Source organism: Pelodiscus sinensis, chromosome 2 (assembly GCF_049634645.1).
Source record: "Pelodiscus sinensis isolate JC-2024 chromosome 2, ASM4963464v1, whole genome shotgun sequence".
In the NCBI taxonomy this organism is placed as follows: domain Eukaryota; kingdom Metazoa; phylum Chordata; order Testudines; family Trionychidae; genus Pelodiscus; species Pelodiscus sinensis.
Window position 1 is genome coordinate 230,612,441 of NC_134712.1, and position 23,263 is coordinate 230,635,703.

Genomic DNA, 23,263 nt, shown 5'->3' on the forward strand with positions numbered 1-23,263 from the left:
ACTAACCTTCACTCTCTTCAGCACACATGGCACTGTGCCTTACAACCCATATTGTTAGATTATGATTCTTGAGAATAAGTGATGTTATTTATGTTGACTTACGAACTACTATGTTGAAAAGGATGAAATCTATTTATTAGCATGTAAGCACCTGAAAATAGTATATTGTAATTTTTCTGAAAGCATCTGATTTCCATTGCTTCAAATGAAATTATTAATTACGTTGTATAGTACCATACATTTATACATGCTTTAGAAACAGAAGACCAGCTAACTTTACCCACAAAAGTAGTCCCATATTTTAATTGACTTCGCTGGGATTAGGGTTAACTGGTTAGCGGGTAAGCATCACCCTTACCAGGTGATGCTTAGTGGGCAATGGTTAACTGGCTCCCAGAAGCAGCCCATTGAAGGTCGAGGATTGCTCCAGCCCCATTGCGCCCCCCTCTCCAACCTCATGAGGTTAGAAGGGAGCTGGTAGCCTTCCTACTGTTCGGGGCCAGGAGAAAGGTGGGTAGGGTTACCAGATACCTTCACAAAAAATCCCGAACATGGCACCTTTAAATTCCCCACTCCCCCCTGCCCCATGCGGCAGGGGAAAAATGTCCCCTCTGGCCTTCTGTCCAAGAAAAACAGAAAATACAGGACATTTTACATATCCGGTATTTTCTGGTTTTTTTTTACCGGACAGAAGATGCAATTACAGGACTGTCTGGGAGAAAACCGGACACCTGGCAACCCTAGAGGTGGGCAGCAGCCCCAACAGGCTCCCTGCTGCGCGGGGCAGGAAGAGCCAACAGCCCTTCCCCTACTGAGTGGAGTTGGGAGGGAGGCAGGCAGCAGCCCCAGCAGCCCCATTGCTGCAAGGGGACAAGAGGGAGGCGGGGTGGCAGAGCCCACAACCCACCTCCTGCGCAGGGCTGGGAGCTGCAGAGCCCTGAGCTCGGGACTACTCCAACTGGACTGGACCAGTCTCTAACCCAGGATCCCATTTAATCAGTTAACTGGTTAAACTTGGCTGGTTAAACTTAATGTTAAACTGAAACTGAAACGTATTTAACTGGTTAACTGATTAAACAGAGTTTCACATGCCTAATTGGGGCTACTTACATAGACTCAGAGACTTTAAAGTTCAGAAGGGATCATCTTGATCTAGTCTGGCCACCTGCACATTTCAGGCTCCAGAACCTCACCCTCCACTCCTTTAATAGATCCCTAACTTCTGAGGGTATGTCTACACTTGCAGCCTAATTCGAACTAGGGTTGCAAATGTAGGCATTCAGAATTGCAAATCAAGCCCGGGATTTAAATATCCTGTACTTGATTTGCATCTTCCAGGCCAAGTGCCATTTTTTGAAATTTACAAGCCCGAAGTAACTGCCCGCGTCTACATGCGGCAATGAAACGGGCGTTCGAAATAAAGCCCTAGTTCGAACTACCTGTTATTCCTCCTGCAATAAGGTTTAACAGGTAGTTTGAACTAGGGCTTTATTTCAAACGCCCATTTCACTGCCACGTGTAGATGCGGGCAGTTACTTCGGGCTTGTTAATTTCAAAAATGGCGCACGGCCATGGAAGATGCAAATCAAGTGCGGGATATTTAAATCCCAGGCTTGATTTGCAATTCCGAATGCCTACATTTGCAGCCCTAGTTTAAATTAGGCTGCAAGTGTAGACATACCCTGAGTTACTTAGGTCCTGAAATCATGGTATAAAGACTTCCAAGTTATAGAGAATTAACCATTTACACTAATTTAAACCTGCTAGTGCCTCATGGCCCATGCTGCAGAGGAAGGTGGAAAATTCCCAAGGTCTCTGCCTATCTGATGTGACCTGGGGGAAAATTCCTTCCTAATCCTAAATATAGTTATACTATGAGCATGCGGCTGAGATCCACCAAACACATACCTGGTAAAGAATTCTCTATAGCAGGCGTGGCCAACATGCAGCTCATGAGCCACATGCAGCTATTCCCTCTCATCAGTGCAGCTCACAAAGCCACCCCACCTCCTGGCTCCCCTGTGCTCACCAAAATGGCAGATCCAAAATGGCGCCTGTGGATGGGAATCTGCTGAGGCCAAAAAGCCTTCTTAAAGGGCCAGTAGTTTTTTTTCTCTACCATTTTTTTGCCCCAGCTTTTTCACTGGATCCAGCTGGATGTTGGCTCTTTGTCCGGAAAGGGTTGGCCTATAGTAACTGAGAGATCTCCCCATTCAGTGTCCCATCTCCAGTCATTGAGGATTTTTGCTATAGGCAGTTGCTGATGGGCCAATCATACCATCCTTTTCTTACATTGGTAAGACGAATAAATGTGATTCCCCAAAATAGTGCTTCCCAAAATGTGAAGATTGAGTTAGACCTCACAATTGTTTTCCAGAGTTTCAGCTTTCATTTAAAAAACTAGTAAGTCTCTAGCTATGAAAATATTCAAAATATGAAGCAAATGCAACTGATGCAGAATGTTTCTGTGAATTTGCAGAGAGCCCTAAACAATAGCTTACACGTGTGAATTGACCCATCATTTTTATGAGGGCTGAGAAAAAATGAAAACACTTCAAATTTCAACATTTTTAACTATTTCCAATACTCATTAGACCATGTAAGAAGGGAGACCCAAACATTTTCTAAAGTATATGTGGGGAGATGAGGGAAAAGGAGGAGGGGGAAGAAACTGAAGTACTAGCCAAGTACAGAAAATCTATAAATTAAGATTTGTAGACCTTTACCAACAGATGATGGGATGGGTGCTATTTTTAATAACAAGATGGTGGAATGGATGTGATTACTTTCTTAAGTGGATCTCAGATTTCAAAAGATTTGGGAAACACTTAAGTCTAGTACTTACAAGCACACTGATATAAACAAAAGTTAATTATTCTGTTGACTGACCTGTTTTTTTAAAAAGAAAAGTCTAAACCCTTCATTTTTGTATTGTTATGACAAGATCTGCCATTTAATATACAAATCTGCTGTAAAAAAAGGAAGTCGCTTTCTGTTTAAATGAACTGTTATACATGATATCACTCAATACATGGTATTATCTTTGTAAGTTAAAATAATAGAACTGGAAGGGATCTTGAGAGGTCATTGAGTCTAGTCACCTGCACTCATGGCAGGGCCAAGCACTGTCTAGATCATCCCTGACAGGTGTCTGTCTTACATGCTCTTAAATATCTCTACTGAGGGAGACTCCACAACCTGCCTAGGCAATTTATTACAGTATTTAAGCACCCTGACACTTAGGAAGTTATTCTTAATGTCCAACCTAAATTGCTTCTTGTCCTATCCTCAGAAGCCCAGAAGAACAATTTTTCTCCCTCCTCCTCGTAACACCCTTTTAGATGCTTCAAATCTGCAATCATGTCCCCTCTGTCTTCTCTTTTCTAAACTAAATAAGCCCAATTTTTTCAGACTTCCCTCATAGGACATGTTTTCTAGATCTTTAATTTTTTTTAGTGTTCTTCTCTGGACCTTCTTCAATTCCTCCACATCTTTCTTGAAATGTGGTGCCCAGAACTGGATAAAATACTCCAACTGAGGCCTAATTAGCACAGAGTAGAGCAGAAGAATGACTTCTTGTGTCTTGCTCACAATACTCCCATTAATGCATCCCAGAATCATGTTTGCTTTTTTTGCAACAGTGTTACACTGCTGACTCATGTTTAACTTGTCGTCCACTATGACCTCTAAATCCCTTTCAGCAGTAATCCTTCCTAGATAGTTGCTTCCCATTCTGAATGTGTAAAATGGATTGCTCTTTCCTAAGTGGAGTACTTTCCATTTGTCCTTATTAAACATCATGCTGTTTACCTCAGACCATTTCTCTAGTTTGTCCAGATCATTTTGAATTGTGACCCTATCCTCCAAAGCACTTGCAACCCCTCCCAGAGTGGTATCATCTACAAACTTAATAATCGTACTCTCTATGCCATCATCTAAATCACTAATGAAGATATTGAACAGAACTGGTCCCAAAACAGACCCCTGCAGAATCCCACTTATTATGCCCTTACAGCATGATCATGAACCAGTAATAACTATTCTCTGAGAATGGTTATCAAGCCAGTTATGCACCCATCTTATAGCAGCCCCATCTATGTTGCATTTCCCTTGTTTAGTGATTAGAACGGCGTTTCCAGAACTATGGGAAACTTTTATTTCTCAATTTGTTTCTCAGACGAAACTCTCAAATACCAGATTGTCTGGTACACAATCAGACACCTGGCAACCCTACCCTTCCTTGCACCCTCCCTCCTTGACAGCTACCCTACCCCCAATCTGCTCCTGCTCCCGCCTCCTGGAGTGCCCATGCAGCGCCGGGTCCCCCAAGCCCTGGCCCTGGCTGGGTGGAGGATGCAGCTGGGTGAAAACTGAAAATTTATTCATTCTTTTTTTTATATGTGTTTGTATTTTTGGACTGCAAAAAAACAGTACTAAAAAAACCGGGTTCCAACTAAAGTAAAAAGTTTGGGAAACCCTGATCTAGCTATCTTACAGTCCATTTATCCAATCCATATTCCCTTAACTTGCTGGCAAGAACATTGTGGGTGACTTTATAAAAAGCTTTGCTGACGCTGGCACTGGAGGCTTTGGGAGGACCAGAAACAACTTATTTGAATATTCATCATTTGCTTAATGAATGTGCAAATATGCAAATGAATATTACTGGTCCTCCAAAAGCTCGTGAATAGATTTACTGGTCCCCATGTCAAAAAGTTTGGGAACCCCTAGATTAGAAGGTAATACGAGATCACGTCATATGCCTTACTAAAGTCTAGGTATACCACGCCTACTGCTTCTCTTATCCACAAGGCTTGATGCCCTATCAAAGAAAGCTATCAGAATGGTTTGACATGATTTGTTCTTTACAAATCCATGCTGATTGTTACCTATCATCTTATTTTCTTCCAGTTGTTTAGAGATGGAGTCCTTAATTACTTGCTCCATTATCTTCCCTGGAACAGAAGTTAAAGTGATTGGTCTGTAGTTTCCTGGGTTGTTCTTATTTCTCTTTTTATAGATGGGCACTAATATTTGCCCTTTCCCGGTCTTATGGAATCTCTCCCGACTTCCATGATTGTTCAAAGGTGACAGCTAACGTATCAGATACCTCCTCTCCCAGCTCCTTGAGTATTCTAGGGTGCATTTCATCAGGCCCTGATGACTTGCAGACATTTAACTTTTCTAAGTCATTTTTAACTTGCTCTTTTATTGTAACTTTGAAACCTACCCCATTTCCATTAGCATTCACCCTTCACCATCCATCTTCCTGATTAAAACAGAAACAAAGTCATTAAACACCTCTGCCATTTCCAAGTTTCTTGTTGTTTTTTCTTCTTCACTGAAATGGGCCTACACTGTCCTTGGTTTTCCTCTTGCTCCTAATATACTTGTGGAACATCTTCTTGCTATCCTTTATACCTCTAGCTAGACTTAGCTCATTTTGTGCCTTTGCCTTTTTAATCTTGACCCTAAATATATAAGCATTGTTTGCTTATATTCATCCTTTGCAATGTGATCTAGTTTTCACTTTTTATATGACTCCTTTTTGATTTTGAGATCATATTAGAGCTTTCAGTTGATCCCAGGTGCCCTCCTGCCATACTTTCTATTTTTCCTATGTAGCGGAATAGGTCACTTTTGGGTCTTAATAATATCCCTTTAAAAAACTGCCAACTCTCTTCAGTTATTTTTCCTTTTAGTCTAGCTTCCCATGGGCATTACTTTCCAGTTCTCTGACTTTACTAAAATCTGCCTTCCTGAAATTCATTGTCTCTATTTTGCTGTTCTCCCTTCTACCATTTCTTAGAATCATGAACTCTTATGATTTCATAGTCACTTTCACCCAAGCTGCCTTTCACTTTCAAATTTTCAACCAGTTCCTCCCTATTTATTAAAATAAAATCAAGAACCCCCGTAGCTATCTCAACCTTCTGAAATAAAAAATTGTCTCCAACGCAGTCCAAAAACTTATTGTATAATCTGTGACCTGCTGTGTTAATTTTCCAACATATGTCTGGATAATTGAAGTGCCCCATCACCACCAAATCCTGTCCTTTGAATGAGTTTGCTTGTTGTTTAAACAGTTGAAGCCTTGGGTTTTTAACTCTTATATTTTGGAGCTATTATACAGAAGCAAATGTCCTGTACTCCACAAAAGTTGCCAGGTGACTTATAAAACTTTCAAATCACATTCAGGAAGATCATCAAACCATGATATGGAACTAACCAGGTGCTTGTTTCCCATAGTACAAAAAGTAAATCTTCAACTGGCTTGAAGAATTGGTTACTTAAGACAAAGAAATAATCATTATACCAAACTATGTGGCTTTTTGATGGAGAACTGTGGCTCAACGAGAAGCGAGCCATGTTCAACAAGTGAAAGCTGAAGATGAATCTAGATGCATTTTCAGCAGTCAGTGATAGAGGAGGGAAGTCAGAAAAACAAAGTCTCTTCCAAGCTCCACTTTAAAACACTTTTTAAGATTCTGAATGGGAAAAAAATCTACCTTGTTTTGAGCTAGTTCTAAAGAATATTATTTTTCATTTATGAAATGAACATGAGGAAGTGTTGTGTGTGTGTTGTACAAGCATATCTGCAGCTGACAAAGTTACCTTCTTTGATATGATGCCATTGGATCCTGACCAAAATACTATGTCCAAGTCAACTAATGGGAAAATAGTAGGGATAAGCCTTTTTCTTTCTTTATTCTGCCAAACCACTGCCTCTTGCAATCAGGATTGATTACAAACACTCAATTAAGAAGCATTTGGAGCATGATCTGAACACTAATCCTGTCTCTTGTTTTCTTTATACCTAATTATCAGCCTTAAGATGGTATTAGAGATTTAATTAGTACACTTACTTTTGGAATGCATGCAAAAGCTAACATATCTATATAAAATACATAAACATATGTACCTATATATACAAGCACACATACATATAATATGTATGTACGTGTACATTATCACTCTCTCTCTGTGTACATGCATCATCTGCTTACAAACAAATAATTTAATTATTTGGGAACACTACAGAAGAAACATAATTTAATTTGGTTTTACATACACTATATAAAGGCCTGCATATTGTAATTATCAACAGTCATGATCAAATGTTGTAGCTTGCAACAAGTTATAATTAAGCAAACTAATTTCCATTAACACATGGGGTTTTGTTTTAATTATAACACCATTGAGGGGGCAGAAGAGAAGACAAATTAAAGAATGCAGACAACTTCATATGACTGATTCTAATACTATGTCTTTCAGTTTATAAAAGACCTGACTTTGTGCTCTGCCTTTTTATAACAGACCTTGATATCACTGAGAGCTATATACATGTAAGCCACGTCTGGAGAGCGGGGATATTTTGGGATACTTGGAAGTATCCTACAATAGCAATTCCATGTCTTTAAATTTGCCTGTTATTTTGAAATGTATTTTGAAATAACAGGCATGCTATTCCAGCACCCCTGTAACCGTTGTTCCATGAGGGTTAAGGAACTTGTCAGAATAGCAATTTATTTTGAAATTTGGTGCTGTGTAGACAGAGCCAAATCTCAAAATAAACTATTTTGAAATAAGCTACACAGTTAGTATAGCACAAATTGCGTAGCATATTTCAAGGAAAGGGTGCTGTGTAGATGCACCCATAGGCAATATATACACTGCAGCGCTATTTTGAGATACTATAGGTAGATAGCACCAAAATTTGAAATAAGCTATTTCAAAATTGACTCAAAATAAGCTATGCAATTTGTGTATCCCAAATTGCATAGCTTATTTTGAGCTATGTGTGCAATGTAGACACACCTGTAAAGGTCACAGGATCAGGTTCTAACAATTCCATATTACACCCCTTTAATAATGTTATTGGTTGAAAAGTATCATGTTATTGTAGTTCAACATGCATTTTCCCCACAGTTTACTTAATTATACACAACACATTAATATAAACATCTGCCTGTAACAATATTATTATTATTGTATGTAATGCAATAGCATATAGTATTTCCAATCATGTGAATCTCATTAAAATTACATGGAACTATCTTTAGGAACTCATATATGGTATTTGGCTGCAAAACTAGAGCACATACTTTTATATAGTTCCTACATCCAGAGTGTCTAATGAAATAAAGAAACATTACGTAGTGTGACAGACTGCTGGTATGCCAGAGCTCTGCCACTACAGCCTGGCTGAAAAGGCCAACTGAAGACAGCTGAGCAAGCCCAGGACTGAAGGGCTAATGAAAGCAGCTGTGGGCCTCATTAGCCAGAGGGCTATATAAGGCAGACATATCAGAAGAGAGAGAAGTGATGGGCGGGCTGGCTGGCGGGCTGGCTGGCGGGCTGGCTGGCTGGCTGAGTGAGTGAGTGAGTGTATGTATGCCTCAGATAGACGGCGTGGCTGGCTGAGTTTGCTCTATCTAATCCAAAACTCTGTAAATAGGAGGTGGTGGGAAATGACAATAAAAGGCAGTGGTAACTACACCAGAAAGAGTCTCCAGCTGATTTGTGGACAAAGGTGGTGTCCCAGGGCGAGGGGCCTGAGCCAGGACCTCACCACATTAGGAATAAAAGGTCTGGTCCTCAGTCCACTGCAAAGATGACATTTGTGCTTCCCTGATCCTGGAGCAAGCTGGGATCTCCCAGGGTAATTTAGAACAGCCTGAGGGGTGCTCTCAGGCAAACTTGAAGCCAACCAAGGGGCCATTCTGTCTCTAGTTACAATGAAGCAGTGCTTCCTTCAGAATGCCCACAGCACACCGTGCACACTGTCTGCAGGGGGCTCCAGGACTGACTCCAGAAAGCTAAGTCTACCCTGTCTGAAAATACACTAAACTGACAGTCTTCCAGGAAACTCCTAAAATATACTCCTTTTGAATATTTTTTTCTTGAGTCCCATTGAGGCTCTCTCATGACAATCCCAAACAGCCAGATATTTCTTATAAAATAACAGACAATTAAACAGAAAACATATTTCATTTATGTATTTTAAATAGTTGGAAGGGTGCTCTAAGCCTGCACATGGGTACTTTTTGTTCTGCCTAAATCAAAATAAATACATAATAGTGGACATTATTTACGTGTCATTATTAGGCTTCTGGGTTAATACCTACTGGAATGTTTGAGAGCTGTCTGCACTTGTTTAGAGCCTGAACTTTTCTGCCACGGAAATCATTGGTAAAGCATCCATTATTGTAAATTAAAGTAGAAGCAAGCTCTTAAAACTGCTGTTCCCATCTCTTTGTCTACAGACTCAGTTGGCTATATCTACACTCGCGGCTTCTTGCACTAGTAATATGCAAATGAGGCTAAGCATGGAATATCGCCGAGCCTCATTTGCATACCTAATGAGCCACCATTTTTTTCAGAAGAGGCTCTTGCGCAAGAAGGAGCATCTACACTGTCCCTTCTTGCACAAGAAAAACCCTCTTGCGCAATGCCATTACACCTATTACTTTTCAGGAAGAACGGCATTGCGCAAGAGGGTTTTTCTTGCACAAGAAGGGGCAGTGTAGACGCTCCTTCTTGCGCAAGAGCCTCTTTTGAAAAAAAAATGGTGGCTCATTAGGTATGCAAATGAGGCTTGGCAATATTCCACGTTTAGCCTCATTTGCATATTACTCACGCAAGAAGCCACGAGTGTAGACATAGCCAGTGTCTCTGTCTACATTAGGATTTTCCTCTGTGTCTGATAATGATGAAAGATGGCTACTCCATCCCCACTATCATCCAGTGCTGAATGCAGTTGTTCCTTTGAGTGCCCTTCTAATCAATTTTAATTTGCTATAACTGAGTTGCATTCACTTGACCCTATTTAAATCAACAAGACACCCAAGCTCAAAACCAGTTAAAAGAGTACATGGGGAACTTTGTTTGATACCCATTGTCAAACATGACTGAAATAGCTAATATAGACACTGCTTATAGATCAGCTAGCTACACAAGTATATGTTCCAACTTCCTTCACAATCATACAGTACATCTACACTTACTTTCACTTTTGAAAGAAGATATGCAAATTTGGCAGTAATTTGCATATTTTCTTCCGATCGCTTTTTTAAGGATTTTTTTTTCAAAAAAGCCAGCAGTTTAGACGTGGTTCTTTTGAGGAAAAAAAAACCCTCTTTTTTCGAAAGAACCTTCTTTCTCAAAAATTGAGGTTTATAGGTTCTTTTGAAAAAAGGGCTTTTTTTCGAATGAACCACGTCTAAACTGCTTGTTTGCTATTTCGAAAAAACTTTTTTAAAAAAATCAGAATAACATATGCAAATTCAACGGTAATTTGCATATCTTCTTTTGAAAGTGAAAGTAAGTCTAGATGTACCCTTAGAGAACAATGACTTAATTCTGCTGTGAAGGAAATCTAAGAGAAAACTTCCATTGATGTCAGTGCATGCAGGATCAGGCCTCATGTACCTAGGCCCAGATCTTATGCTGCACCAGGGAAGGGCATTGTACAACTTTGAGTCTGGGGAGCTTGGCACAACTTTAAGCGCTCTGAAGACTTCTGAAATTTCTATTATTGCCAGTGAATGCAGGATCCTTTCTCATAGTCAGGCAATGATGAGATACTCTGGCAGTATCCTCTTCCTACTAGATCCAGCCTCCCTGACCACACAGACAGCTGGGGTGTGTGTGATGCTGGAGTCACTACAGCAGTTCTATGCCACCCACGGTTCTCCTTACACATTGTGGCTGGATCTAGTAGGTTTAACGAAACTATGCACTCACTGGGATGATAGTAAAACAGACTGGGGAATAAGGATCTGAGTTAAGACAAATGTAACTGAAAGCTTAAATTCTGCAGAAACTGATGGTGCTACCAAAGCAGTGTCCCCATGGTGCCTTACATCAAGCATCATTTTTATTTTACTAACTATGGGTTGTTATACCTGCAAGTTTACAATCAAATTGCACTGACATTATTTAGTAATGGAAAGGATGGATGAAATCCTGGCCCCATTAATGTCACTGCAGTGAGGCCAACATTTACCTTGTACGTCAAAAATGTTTCTTCTCCAGCTCAAGGACTTTGAGGAGATGTATTGATCTAGGCAAACAAATTTTTAGCTATCAATCTTTAATTGCAATTTCTATATAATTTCTAATCTCAGCAGTGTAACTAATCCTTTATAAACCCAATTTAAAGAATAATTAACAATCAAATCTCTCCTACAATTTGAATGTTTCCAAAATGAACAAATTTTCCATTTGAACTGATCTGGCAACAATACACTCAATAATTGTCAAACAAGGATTATGATACTTTCTGCATATCTAAATTATGCGAGTAAAACAACTGTACTGCAGTGGTGTATCTAAGTATTGTAAACCATATAGTTAAGTCTGACAACAAAGTTAATAATTTGTCAGTAAGGAAGCCACTATTCAAATTTTTCTATTCATCCCTCCACTTTCCTCAAGCCCTTGTCTGCTGAAGCTTTTTATTCATTTTCTTAATGTTTTTAACCTCGTGTCTGTGAAATCTTTATTGCTCCCTAGATGATGATATCTGATCTGAATGTAACCACACACCTCTTTGCTCAGCAGCATTTGTCACAAACCATTATAAATTATCATGCTGATAGTTTGCATTGCTGGGAAACCGGAAAAGTTCCATAAATTTAAAGTACTGTATCAGTGACATCCTTGTTTATTTCCAGATATAAAGTTTTACAAGATTCAAGATGGCTACATTTACACAGTAGGATATTCAGCAACACAAGACTTGTACATTCTGAGCTAAGCGCTGAAAAAGATTTATAACATGCAACAAACATTTCAGCATTTTGGGTAATATTTAATCATATGTTTCAACCCCTCCTTTTACTTCTAACCATGTTCCTGTCTTCACAAATTATGGCTATTATCATTGCTTGTTTGAGAGAGCGAGGGCAAAATAATCAATAAACACAAGCTCCTATGCTTTTGAAACCTCCACCAGAATCTGGATTTCATTCTTTCTTGAAACAGGCATGTATCTCATGTTAAAAGGTATCATTATGTACATTTGTGAGGAGAACATACGCCTATACTGTTTTAGGTACGTTTTATATTTTTAGGCTTCCAGACATGATTTTTAATATCCTATTCAGACAGTATATTTCCAGAACGCTTGTTTGGTAATTCTGCCTTTAGGATATTTTTCATTAAAGCTGCCTATCTTATATGAAAGCACATTTACTTAATTTACTATTGTATCCTTATTCCCCAATATGATGAAAACTGAGCCCTTTTTGGTATTTGTCTGGAGAAACCTGAATTTTAGTTCTGCTTACTTTAAATTTAAAACAATACAAATTGCTCAGATAAAGTATATTCACTACAAATGTTAATTATTGTGTATTTGTGTAAATGTATAACCACTGGAAAATTTAGTGGTTACACATTTACATGTGGGGGGTGGGGTAGGCGGGAGCAAGTGCTCATCGGGAACTGGCTCCTGTCTGCCCATCCCCTTGCCTTTGATACAAAACTAGCAGTGTGTGTGGGGGGGAGCAGGTAGTTCTGCAGAGCCAATATGCGTGGAGAGCCAGCTTGAAAGCCACTTCCTTCGTGTACCAGCTACCACTGTGCTGCTGCCTTGTGGGGTCTGGCTTTTAAGTTGTCTCCCCTCAGAGTCAGCTCCCTCCTGACCCCCCCCCCCCCACTCCATCCCCACTGCATTGCTGCCTCTGGAGATACAAAGACATAAGAACGGCCATATTGGGTCAGATCAAAGGTCCATCCTGCCCATTATCCTGTCTGCCAACAGTGGCCAACGCCAGGTGTCCCAGAGGGAGTGAATCGAACAGGTAATAATCAAGTGATCTCTCTCCGCCATCCATCTCCACCCTCTGACAAACAGAGGCTAGGGACACCATTCCTACCCATACTGGCTAATAGCCATTTATTGACTTAACCTCCATGAATTTATCTAGTTCTCTTTTAAACCCTGTTATAGTCCTAGCCTTCACAACCTCCTCAGGCAAAGAGTTCCACAGATAGACTATGCGCTGTGTGAAGAAGAAGACAGTGGGGCAGAGGGACAGGTGGCTCCATAGGAGCCAAGATGGTACTCACAGGGAGCCGGCTTAAAAGTAGGGATGTTAGATATAGTGTAATTGAATAGTTGTGTAACTGCATAAAATTTTATTGGTTATACACTAGTCGATAATCTCTGGGGCCATGGATGGTAGCCAGTGCACTCTAGCCTCTCTCCTGGGGAGCCATCTGACACCCCACACTGATGCCTCTGTATCAGAGGCAGCAGTGCAGGGTGGCAGGCAAGAGCCAGTCCATGAGGGGAGCCAGTTTAAAAACCAGCCCCTTGCACAGACTGGCTGCCAGCCACCCTGTGCTGCCGCCTCTCATACAGAGGCAGCAGTGTGGGGTGGCAGCAGCCCCTGTCTGCCTCTGTGTCCGATCTCCCCATGGACAGAGGCTGCTGATGTGTGAGGGGTGGGGGTGGCTGCCGCGAAGCAGCCTCTATCCACAGCGGCCTGGACTGGCCACGGACAGAGGCTGATCTGCGGCAGCAGCCCTTATCTACAGAGGATCCAAGTTCCTTACCAACAGAGGCTGCTTTGCCTTCCACAGAGCAGCCTCTGAGGCTGTGGACAGAGGCTGCTTTGCGGCAGCCCAACCCCGGGGAGACAGGGGGAACAGACAGCACGTCAGAGAGCTGGTGTCCGGAGAAACCGAATTTTAAGCTGACTTCCCCAAAGGAGGCAAGTGGAGGGCAGGCAGGTCCATGGAGCCAGTATGCGCTGAGAGCCAAAAGCCGTCTCCTCACATGTATCAGCTCTAGCCTGCCCCCCTTAACCTCCATGTTGCTGTCTCTCTATCAGTTCCTGCTTCCCCCCGCCCCAGTGCTGTTGACTCTGTGGGAGGCATGGGGGATCATGCTGTTCTTCTTCTCTGCTGCCTCTGTATCAGAGGCAGCAAGGGTGTGTGTGAATGTAGTTCATAATATTAACCAATAAACCCAGGTTTATTGTTTAATTTTATAATCAGCTACATGCTAGCATCCCTTATAATCACAATAATTACGTAAATATCACAAGACAACAAATCTGGGAAATATTCTTCAGTTAAAGAAAACCATAATTATTAGATAGATTTATACCATGCCAGGCTGTAATGTCGAACTTCCAAAATCTTAAGAACATATAGATGCTCACCAATATAGCTAATATTTACAATTATTGATCCTAATTCTCCTTTCATTGACAATAGTTTTACATGCATTGTCTTTAATGGTTTTAATCTTGATTTACAGTAATGTACATTAAATCTCCTATTGTAGATAAAGAATAACTGAACATACATCTAAAAGTTTTATTGTTTCTCTACACAGATTTAGTCAGATTTCCAGGTTCTCATCATTATTCTTTAGGGACCAACTCTAGAAGTTCTTATTCAGACCTCACTCAGGGAGAAACAAACAAATTAAACCTCCTATTGACATAAGGAGTTCAGGATTTAATCCAAGACACCATCTGCTCTTCCAGTCAGTCCAGTATAATTGTATCCAGGCAGATTTTTTTCAACAGCGCCCTTTTTTCCCTTCCTAGAAATTTTATTCCCTGATCTTTGATTTTCTGTCTGCACATCATATTAGCTATTTATTAATTTTCAGAGTTGCATCTTTAAGAAAATTACAGGCTAGCTTGAAATGCCACATTTCTATATTACACACACAGCTGGCAAATAAATTGAAAATTATATTAGGGAATCAAAATGTACTTACTTACAAATAAGTAGTTCACATATTTTATTATGTTTGTTTATTGCTTTACCAAAGATCTGATAAAAGGAATATGAATTTCTTCAACAGACAATGACATATCAAACCAAACTGTTTCTTGATAGCTTCCTATTGCTGAAATCATGTTCATGTTAGTTAGCTAACATACAGATGTACCCAGTCTCAAGTTAAATGGGATAGCCTTAAATATAAGAAAAATTATAACTATATAGTAAATAGTAGGTCTCCTAAAGTTCTGAATTTAAAAGTTCACCAAATAACACCTGAACCCTCATAGTCACTCCCATGAGTCCAATTCAAACCCTCCGCCTACAGAGTTTCTGCTAACCTGAGAACAGTCCTAGTTACAGACAGCTATCAAAAGTATGGAGGTTCTTTGAGAGAAAGAAATGACTGAGGGTGAATTACTAAGAGTGGAGAAGAAGGGATCAGGGAGTGATGGGACTGGAGAACTCAGTTTTTCATTGCCTGAGACCCTTGTTCGTCAAAGACCAACTCTCAGATTTAGTGCAACTCTATATAACAGTGTTTCTTTGTTGTCTAAACAAAGCTCTGGTTCCCACCCCGATGGCACTCTTTCCACCAAGCCCCCTCCATGCATGACCCAGATTATTGGGGCCTGCTGAGGGGTGCAACAGGAGTCCCCACAGTGGTGGGAACCAGAGCTACCCGTCAGCTTGCTCTACTCTCCCAGCCCACTGTGTACTCACCACAGCAACAGGAAGTGGAGCACCCTCCCCCTGACCTCCCCCCTGACTTCCTCCCCCCAGCTCTGCATCACTGCAGTGAAGCAGAGCACAGTGGGCTGGGTGAAGGCGGTAGAGTGGAGCAGGCTACTGAGTAGCTCCAGCTCCCACCACAGGGGAGCCAAGGCATGCCTAGCTCCCCTCCCCCTCCTTCCACGTAATCCACCAGGATGCCCTGTACCCCACAACTAATTTGAGGGACCATCCTGTCCATATGACAGTTGAGGTGGCCATCGTGGGGAGGCCCCAAAGTGCAGGGCTCGGGGCGGCCACCCCAAACTGTCCAATGGATGAGATGGCTCTGCTGTCAAGGAACATAAAGGGTTTTACCTTACAAAATGTTCTATTTCCTTCTCAGATATTTACCTAAACTGGAGAAAAAAATGATATCCTGATGTAAACACCTCTATAGATTAGCAACAAGCCTGTATACCGAAGGGAAACAGAACAAAATATAGCCAAGTAGACAACTGCACATATATAACTGATTAAAAACTCCTGAAGAGTGATGCCTGCAGTAATAACCACATTCATGTTGCTTTAATAAACAAACAGTTTAGTTTTACAAATAAGGATCCTTCTTTTGTTATTGCCCACACATTAGATGAAACATTGGCCTATACTGGATTATGCAAAACACTGAAAATTGATGAACTGTAAACCAAACTACTGCACTTGGTTACTAAATATATTAAGTCTAAGCAAAATTAATATTCATGAAGTAGCTAACTCAATTTGTTATTTCAAAAATTGGAACCAAGAAGATGTGCAAGACAAAAGTTAAGCACTTCAATATAAGCAACCACTGACTTTTTCATTAATCATAACCTTCTTCTCTCCATTGCAGGTCGCCACCTCTCCTCAGATATTGCTAAATTCAGGACCTGATCCTGTGGATGTCCTGAAAGTTCTGTTCAACTCTTATTAATTTCAAATTCATTTTCTTAGGGCACTCAAAAACTTGCAGGAATAGCATCTGTGAGGCTACATCTGCACTACACATGTCTTGAGCAAGGAGCTTTTTGTGGAAGAGATCTTCTGCAAAAACTTATTGCACAGGAGAACATCCAGACTGAACAAGCACATCAAAAAAGTGATGTGCTTTTGCGCAAGAGAGCGTCCAGACTGCATGGATGCTCTCTCGAAAGAAAGCACTGATAGCTATTCACAGAATGGCCACCAGGGCACCAGTGCCTTTTTCTATAGGTGTTTTTTGCGCAAAAACTTTGCAGTCTAGACGTAGCCTGAGTGAGAACTGTCATTTTTTTAAAAATCCGTAAAAGGACATGCACATTTTTGGAACTGTATAAATAATAATTAAAAGGTGTTCTTCATGAAAGAAGTGGCTCAAATTTTTGGACTGACTAATGAAATGGGGCACAATCAGACCATGGATCACCATGTGCAAGCTACCTGCTTTTCATTCATGAAGATGGGAGAAGGTGGAAAGTAGCTTGGGCTACTCTTGCCTACAGAATGGAGAGTGGGTAAGCAAGAGGGAGAAATGTAGACAGCATTGACTCTGCCCTGCCTTCGCTCTTGGATCCAATTTTTGTATAAGGAATAAGGAATGAAGTGGGGGAAGCAATCTGATAAAAAACCAGTAGGAAAAAATCCAGAGAGAGAAATTTCAGTTACCTGACTGAAATGCACTGCACTTTCCCAATGGATGAGAGTAAATGCTTAGTCTCTTCTAGACTATATTGTTAAGACATGACAGTGTTTTGAGAAAATGTATAACTCTGACCAGCTTGTTTGGAACAGTTAACTAACATGAAGAAAAGAACTATTTTCCTGTACTTATTTTTTTAATAAAAAACACGTAGCTAATGTGTTTCATATTGTGGTACAATCCCTCATCCTGGTCACATTGACATAAAATGTACTATAAAGCCACACTAAGCTATGGCTTCTCTCATCACATAGAAATAATTCAAATGTAATTTTAAACAGAAAATTATAGCATACCTCTCCTAAAAATGCTACTACTAATCGACTTTTACTATATATGGTCCTCAAAGAATTTTCAGTTGATTGTTTCAGAAAAGTATAAACCAAAACTCCATCCACTGGCTCACATACATATCTCCACCACTAAATGACTGCAAACACTGAGGAAAGAGTTTTAACAGGAAAAAAACAGTTACTGTGCCTCTGTATCCAGGAAAAGCAGACAAGAGGATTACAAGATTAAATCAAAGATAATCTTGATGTTTTTTTGAGGTCCAGGAAGCACAAAACCTAACTTTAGCATCGTTGTCACTCCCTAACATATTATCTGGTCTGTATTCAAATCCCTGATGGACTCATTTTACCCACTATCTTGGACACATCTATTTTTCTCATGTAGACATCAAAACTATATGAAAAATTTTATCCACTAGATGGTGCTCTGGTGCCCTTTACTGACAGTCTCACTTACTTGCAGTCTCTGTCCTCCAAATCAAAGTGAGGGTTGAAGTTGATCATAATTCTCTGGTATGGTTCAGGAGCCTGAATCAGCCATTCACATTTTTGGCTTGGATGATAGGAATTAGGATAGCCAGGAGAAGTAAGGTATCCAGGATTTTCAATCTTTATAGTATCACCACATTTATCTGCAATGAAAAGAAAAATTTCCTGTTTAGTTTTCTCTCCAATCACACATATTCGAGTACATCTGAGTGAGTCAATGTGATTTAAATGTTGTGTTTTCTACATTTTTATTTAGCAAACTTTTACTTGCATTTACATGTTTAAATCAATTACTTACAGATAAAAATTCAGATGTACATGAGTTGCTGCTTCAAAGGTTAATCTGTGCAAATGATGGCTCAATTTTGAGAGGCCAAGTTTCAAAACTTCACAAATTACCTTCACAAATAAAACCCGCACAGCATTCAAACACTGAAGCTTCACAATTGATAACACTGGCTCCAAGGAATTTCATTTAGATTTATCCCAGAGAAGTGTAATCGTATTAAGGAACAAGTTTTAAGTGGAAAGTGACTAAAAAGATGCTGTCTGACCCCCTGCACAGCTATTCTGATGATAAGCCTGGTCTATGTCATTGGCCATTGGGGAGTTGTCTTCACAGAACCCAGCTTGCTTACAGCAAAACCTTTTGTTTTATCAGTCCATAAATCTAAACAATTTGAAGTTATCTATGCTCCTTAGATCCAGGCTAACAGAGAACAAAGTGTGTTTAGTGAAGCAGAAATGATTCAGTATTACTCCTTTAAGGAAGTTTGTTCATGCTTGGAGGACAGATCAAAGAAATGGATCAGAAACAGCTCCCTTTTATCCCCCCCTCCAAATCTCTCCAACACCTAGGTTTATTTCTAATTGCAAAATAGTTGGCAAAGTTACCAGAATCATGAAGTGCAAATATGAAATATGGTGACTGCATCTTGCTCCTTTAGCAAACAAAATATTAGGATTACCCACTTTAAGGTATATTAATAGAACAGAGAGTTAAGTAATCCAGCTTGCAAGGTCTTTTGTTTTATTATTCAGTGTCGGTTTGCATTGTCATTTTTTATTATTGTGGATTTCTTACTATAGATCTTTCACTAAAGAAACTTTCCCCCACATACTGATATGTAATTTTTCAGTAATAAAATATGAGAATAAACTACAGAAGGAAAGCATATGTGTACTAATATAAATCTATATATCAATATTTCTCAATAATGGTATATACAGCTTGTAATACTGTATCTCATAGATTCCCTGTGGAAGGAAAATGGCATTCTTAGCTCTCAGCATGAATTTATAAATGTACAGAATTTTATTACAGGAAAACCAGGTCAAATGGAAATGAAAGATGAAGTGCATATAAAAAATGCATAAAGCTACAAGCATTATAGAAATCATTTGCCATAAATTAGAAAGGAAGGAGATGACATATATGATATTGTTTGTTCAAAGACAAGATATTTCTAACCATGTTGATTGGGTTGGTGCTAGCTTGTTTTATTTGTTTCCATTTTTACATTCTAAAACAAATTGTTTATTTTTGCCAATAACAAAAGGTGTTGCAAACCAAAAAGCTCAAAATATGCAGCTAGTGATCACTGTGAACTGCCTTTCTGTGGTTCCAAAGGAACCTAGCATTATTTCCAGTGTGTAGCAGACTTGGGAAGTGATCCTGTCTTATTAAGTCCACTACAGCTCTGTGCAAACAACATGGCAGAATCTGGCGTCTGTTCAGTGAGTGAAATAAAACAGTGCTGCTTCTAGTCACTTGACAGAGTCACTTCAGAAGACATTGAGGCTGGACTCACTACCACCAGTACTCTTTAATCTGTGACTTCTGGGAAAGTGACTGTATAATAAGATAATGCGGACTGCTAGACTCCCTGGCTCTGTACAATCTCTTCAACACTTAATTAAGAAGAGCAGTTTCTGATGACTTTGGACCATTAGTTCTAAATAAGGTTAATGAATTAATTTAGCAGACACTAGCATTGGAAGGAGGTGGACATTGGCATTAACAGGTCTGGTAAGTCACAGAGGAGGTTAATGGCCTTGGTGACTCCAGGAGGGCTATTATGTCTATACCTACACAAGCAGCCCTGCTTCTCAGACAATTTCTTCAACAACAGCCCTCCCTATTTCTGCTCTGTTTTTAAAGGAAGACGATTACCAGTAATGTTGCAATATCACCCCTATAACACACTCCTTTTCATTTAGTCCTATAAGCTTCAGTTTAATATCTGTTATTTTACCACTTCTGCCACAGCTCCAAAGTGATGCAGAAATATGGAGCAGTCATTTCACATTTATAAATAATGGCTTCAGACAGAAAGAGGAGGTTAATGTTACTCCCCACCTTCTTACCTACAGCTTACAAGGGTTAGACCAGGCTGGATCTCACTAAAGATTCACTGCTTAAGACTGGCACATGTTTTCTTTTTTGGATGTGTTTGCTTCTGTGTCAGATCACTGAAGAAGGAATCCATTGCTTATTAAATTAGACATCCTCCTCAAAATTTATTGCAAAGAGATTAATTTCCATCATAAAATGTGATTTACATTCTCCACTCCAAGACACCACTTGTATATTAAAACAATATACCACTGCAAGTGGAGGATGCTCTCTTTTTTTAATTACTTTGATTGAAAGCCTAGTCAGGCAAAAGTAAATATTTGATAATTAGTTAATAATAATTGCTCAGGATTTGCTGGGAAAGGAAAATTTGCAGGAGTTTGCTCATATCTCTTAGTTAAATGTCAAACAATACTACAATTAGTCCATCTTAAAAAGTACACAATTCAGGGAAATAGTGTGCCAAGGCATTGTTCAAGAAGAGCACCTTCTTTTTAATTAGCTATGTTTTCAAGTGTTGCCTGAAAGTAAACTAGATATTAAAGTCATTGTTATGAGATTTCTCTATTACACTTGAATCCTAAACCCTTGCAAGCCTATCACATTCTTCTATAGACACTATTCAAGTTCCATGAGAACTCCAGACTATTGCAATAAATAGGTTAGGTCTTATTTGACAAGACTACCTGCTAGGCATCTACAACTATAAAAGATGATAGTCTGAACTCCCCCCATCCCCGGCACAAAAGCCTTCCTTTAAGGTGCTTGTTATCTTGCAGATTTTAAGTCTTATTTAATTGCCTATGGGAGGAAACATTATTAAGATAATTGGCTGCTCTAAACTTGTGAAAGCGAGCAGTCCCGCTTTAGATAACAACCAAAAGGGGCTGAAAATAAAGTTTAAAGGGCGTGTGATGATTATGTGACAGGAGGGTGCAAATCATTTGTACTGAAAAGTTCCTCTTATTCTAATATCAGGTTGATCTTCCTTCCAGCGCAAAACAGATCTCATTGTTTATTAGAACTCACCACTGGGCCCTAACTCTGGAAATATTCTCTGAATTAGTTAATAACTTGAAATCGGTTGTCTTCACTGTCACTTACCGCTCCTTAAAGCCCTGGCTAGGGTGAAGGTGAGGGCTGCATATTGCAAAAGAAGTCCCCAATCCATCTTCCTTTCTGATTGTAGAAGGAGAGAGAGGGGAAAAAACTCCTCACTCCTCACAGCACACAACTCCTCTCAGCTCTTAAATCCTCCGGCAGGAGAGGGGAGCAGAAGGCTCGGTCCGCAGCAGCAGCTGAGTCCCGGGTGGCAGAGACGCTTCTTTTTGTGTATGTGTCTCAAGTCGCCTGCATCCTGTCATTTAGCTCTGGTTTCCTCTCCCTTTTCCCACAGTCGCTCCTTTCCCAGGCGTCGCTGCCCCTGCCATTTCCAAAGAGTCTAGAAAGCCAACTGACAACAACAGCAACAAATCCTGGAGGCTTCTGGAGCTCCCGGAAGATTTCTCCTCGGGAGGGGTCCGGGAGGAGGGGGATCTGCAGAGAGGAGAGAGAGACGATGAGCGGGGAGAGACCGGAGTTTTGCAAACTGCCTCCCTCTCTTCTCCAGAGCAGCTCGCCTGCAACTCAGCCACACAAACAAGTTTGCCCCCGCGCTGTCCCCTTTGTACGGGGCCCCCAGCAGCCGCCAGTGTTCGTGCCTAAGACTGACCTGCTGTGTAGGGGGAGAGTGCAGGGCACCACGGCTGGCTACGGCCGGGCACCTGCAAATGGGACGTTGCTGCCTGGCGGGTTAGCGGCTCTGACTGGCATCCAGGCGGAGGACTGGGATCGCAGGGAAGTGTGAAGCGCCGGGCTGCTTCTCGCGCCGGGCGGCTCCTCCCTGCAGCCTGAGGAGAAGCGCAACTCAGTGGCAATAAGAGAGGAAGAGGAGCCGCCGTCTCCACAGCCCCAGTCCCCTCCCCCTCCCCGCCCTCTTCCTCCTCCTCCTCCTCCTCCTCAGCCCCCCAAGACATCGGCAGAAAGGAAGGACCAACAAACAAACAGGACACGCTGGGGTCTGAACTTCAGAGGGGGCTGGAAGCCACGGCGAGAGGCGGCGGGGGGGGGGGGGGGGGAGAGAGGCCCGCCCCTTTCCCTTTGAAGACAGCAGGTCTGGGCGCCAGGTAAAGCCAAGTGGAGCTGACAAAGCGTGCGGTATCCAGCTGCACCGGGACAGAGCCGGAGGCCACGGCGCGGTCATTAAGCAACAGATTCCAGCGCAGCCCCTGCTGCTTGCATAGTGCCCGCTGGGCACTGCCCATCACCTCGTCCCGTCACCTCCCATCCACGACGCGGCGCGCCCTGTGCTCACCCCCCGGCATGGCTCAGCGCCCAGCGTGTCCGTGAGCCGCCGTCCCTCCTCTCCCTTTCCCGCCGCCTCCTTGGCTCTAGCCTCTCCACAGTCAGGCTCTTCTTCCCACCGGGCTCATTGTCCCTTATGGTCACTCTCCAGGGCTCGCTGCCCGCTTTGTGCAGCCCAGTGTACCCAGCCTTTCTGACTCCCGCCCCGCTGCGCTGGGTCACCACCATCCGCCCCCCACCACACACCACCCTGCGCATTCACCAGCACGGACCCCGGCCTGCGTTATGTGGCGTGCCCACCATCCCTGCTGTTCACTGCCACCGTCCGTCCTGCACCTTCCAGCGCATCCACCATCGCTGCCCCCATCCTGCTTTGTGCAGTGCGCTCAGCGCTGCCCACCCCTGGCCATGCACCGCACAGGGCGCTCGGGCTCCAGCACCGCCGTGTACCCCGCAGTAGGTCTCCCCTCTCTCGCCCTGAGTGTCCAGTTGTGCTCGCTATCCACAGTCTGGCATCCCCGCTGTCTGCTACTATGTGGCCAGTGCCCATCCCACCCCTAGTCCCACAGCCCCGTCTGTCCATACACACGCCCCACTGTG

At 41.6% G+C, this 23,263-nt stretch overlaps 1 protein-coding gene across 2 annotated transcripts in view; it reads right to left on the bottom strand.

Moving 5' to 3' along the window:
- NRP1 (neuropilin 1) overlaps positions 1–22,259 on the bottom strand; it is a 171,750-nt gene extending 149,491 nt beyond the window's left edge. The window contains exons 1-2 of one of the 2 annotated variants that reach the window (XM_006120737.4): positions 21,425–22,259; positions 17,933–18,107 (exon numbers count right to left, since the gene is read on the bottom strand). In XM_006120737.4, the coding sequence (XP_006120799.1) occupies positions 17,933–18,107; positions 21,425–21,491 (242 nt within the window). In that variant the 5' untranslated portion in view covers positions 21,492–22,259. The remainder of the gene's footprint in view (positions 1–17,932; positions 18,108–21,424) is intronic. The other variant, XM_075922674.1, reaches the window with a different exon arrangement.
- Positions 22,260–23,263: the final 1,004 nt, after the last annotated feature.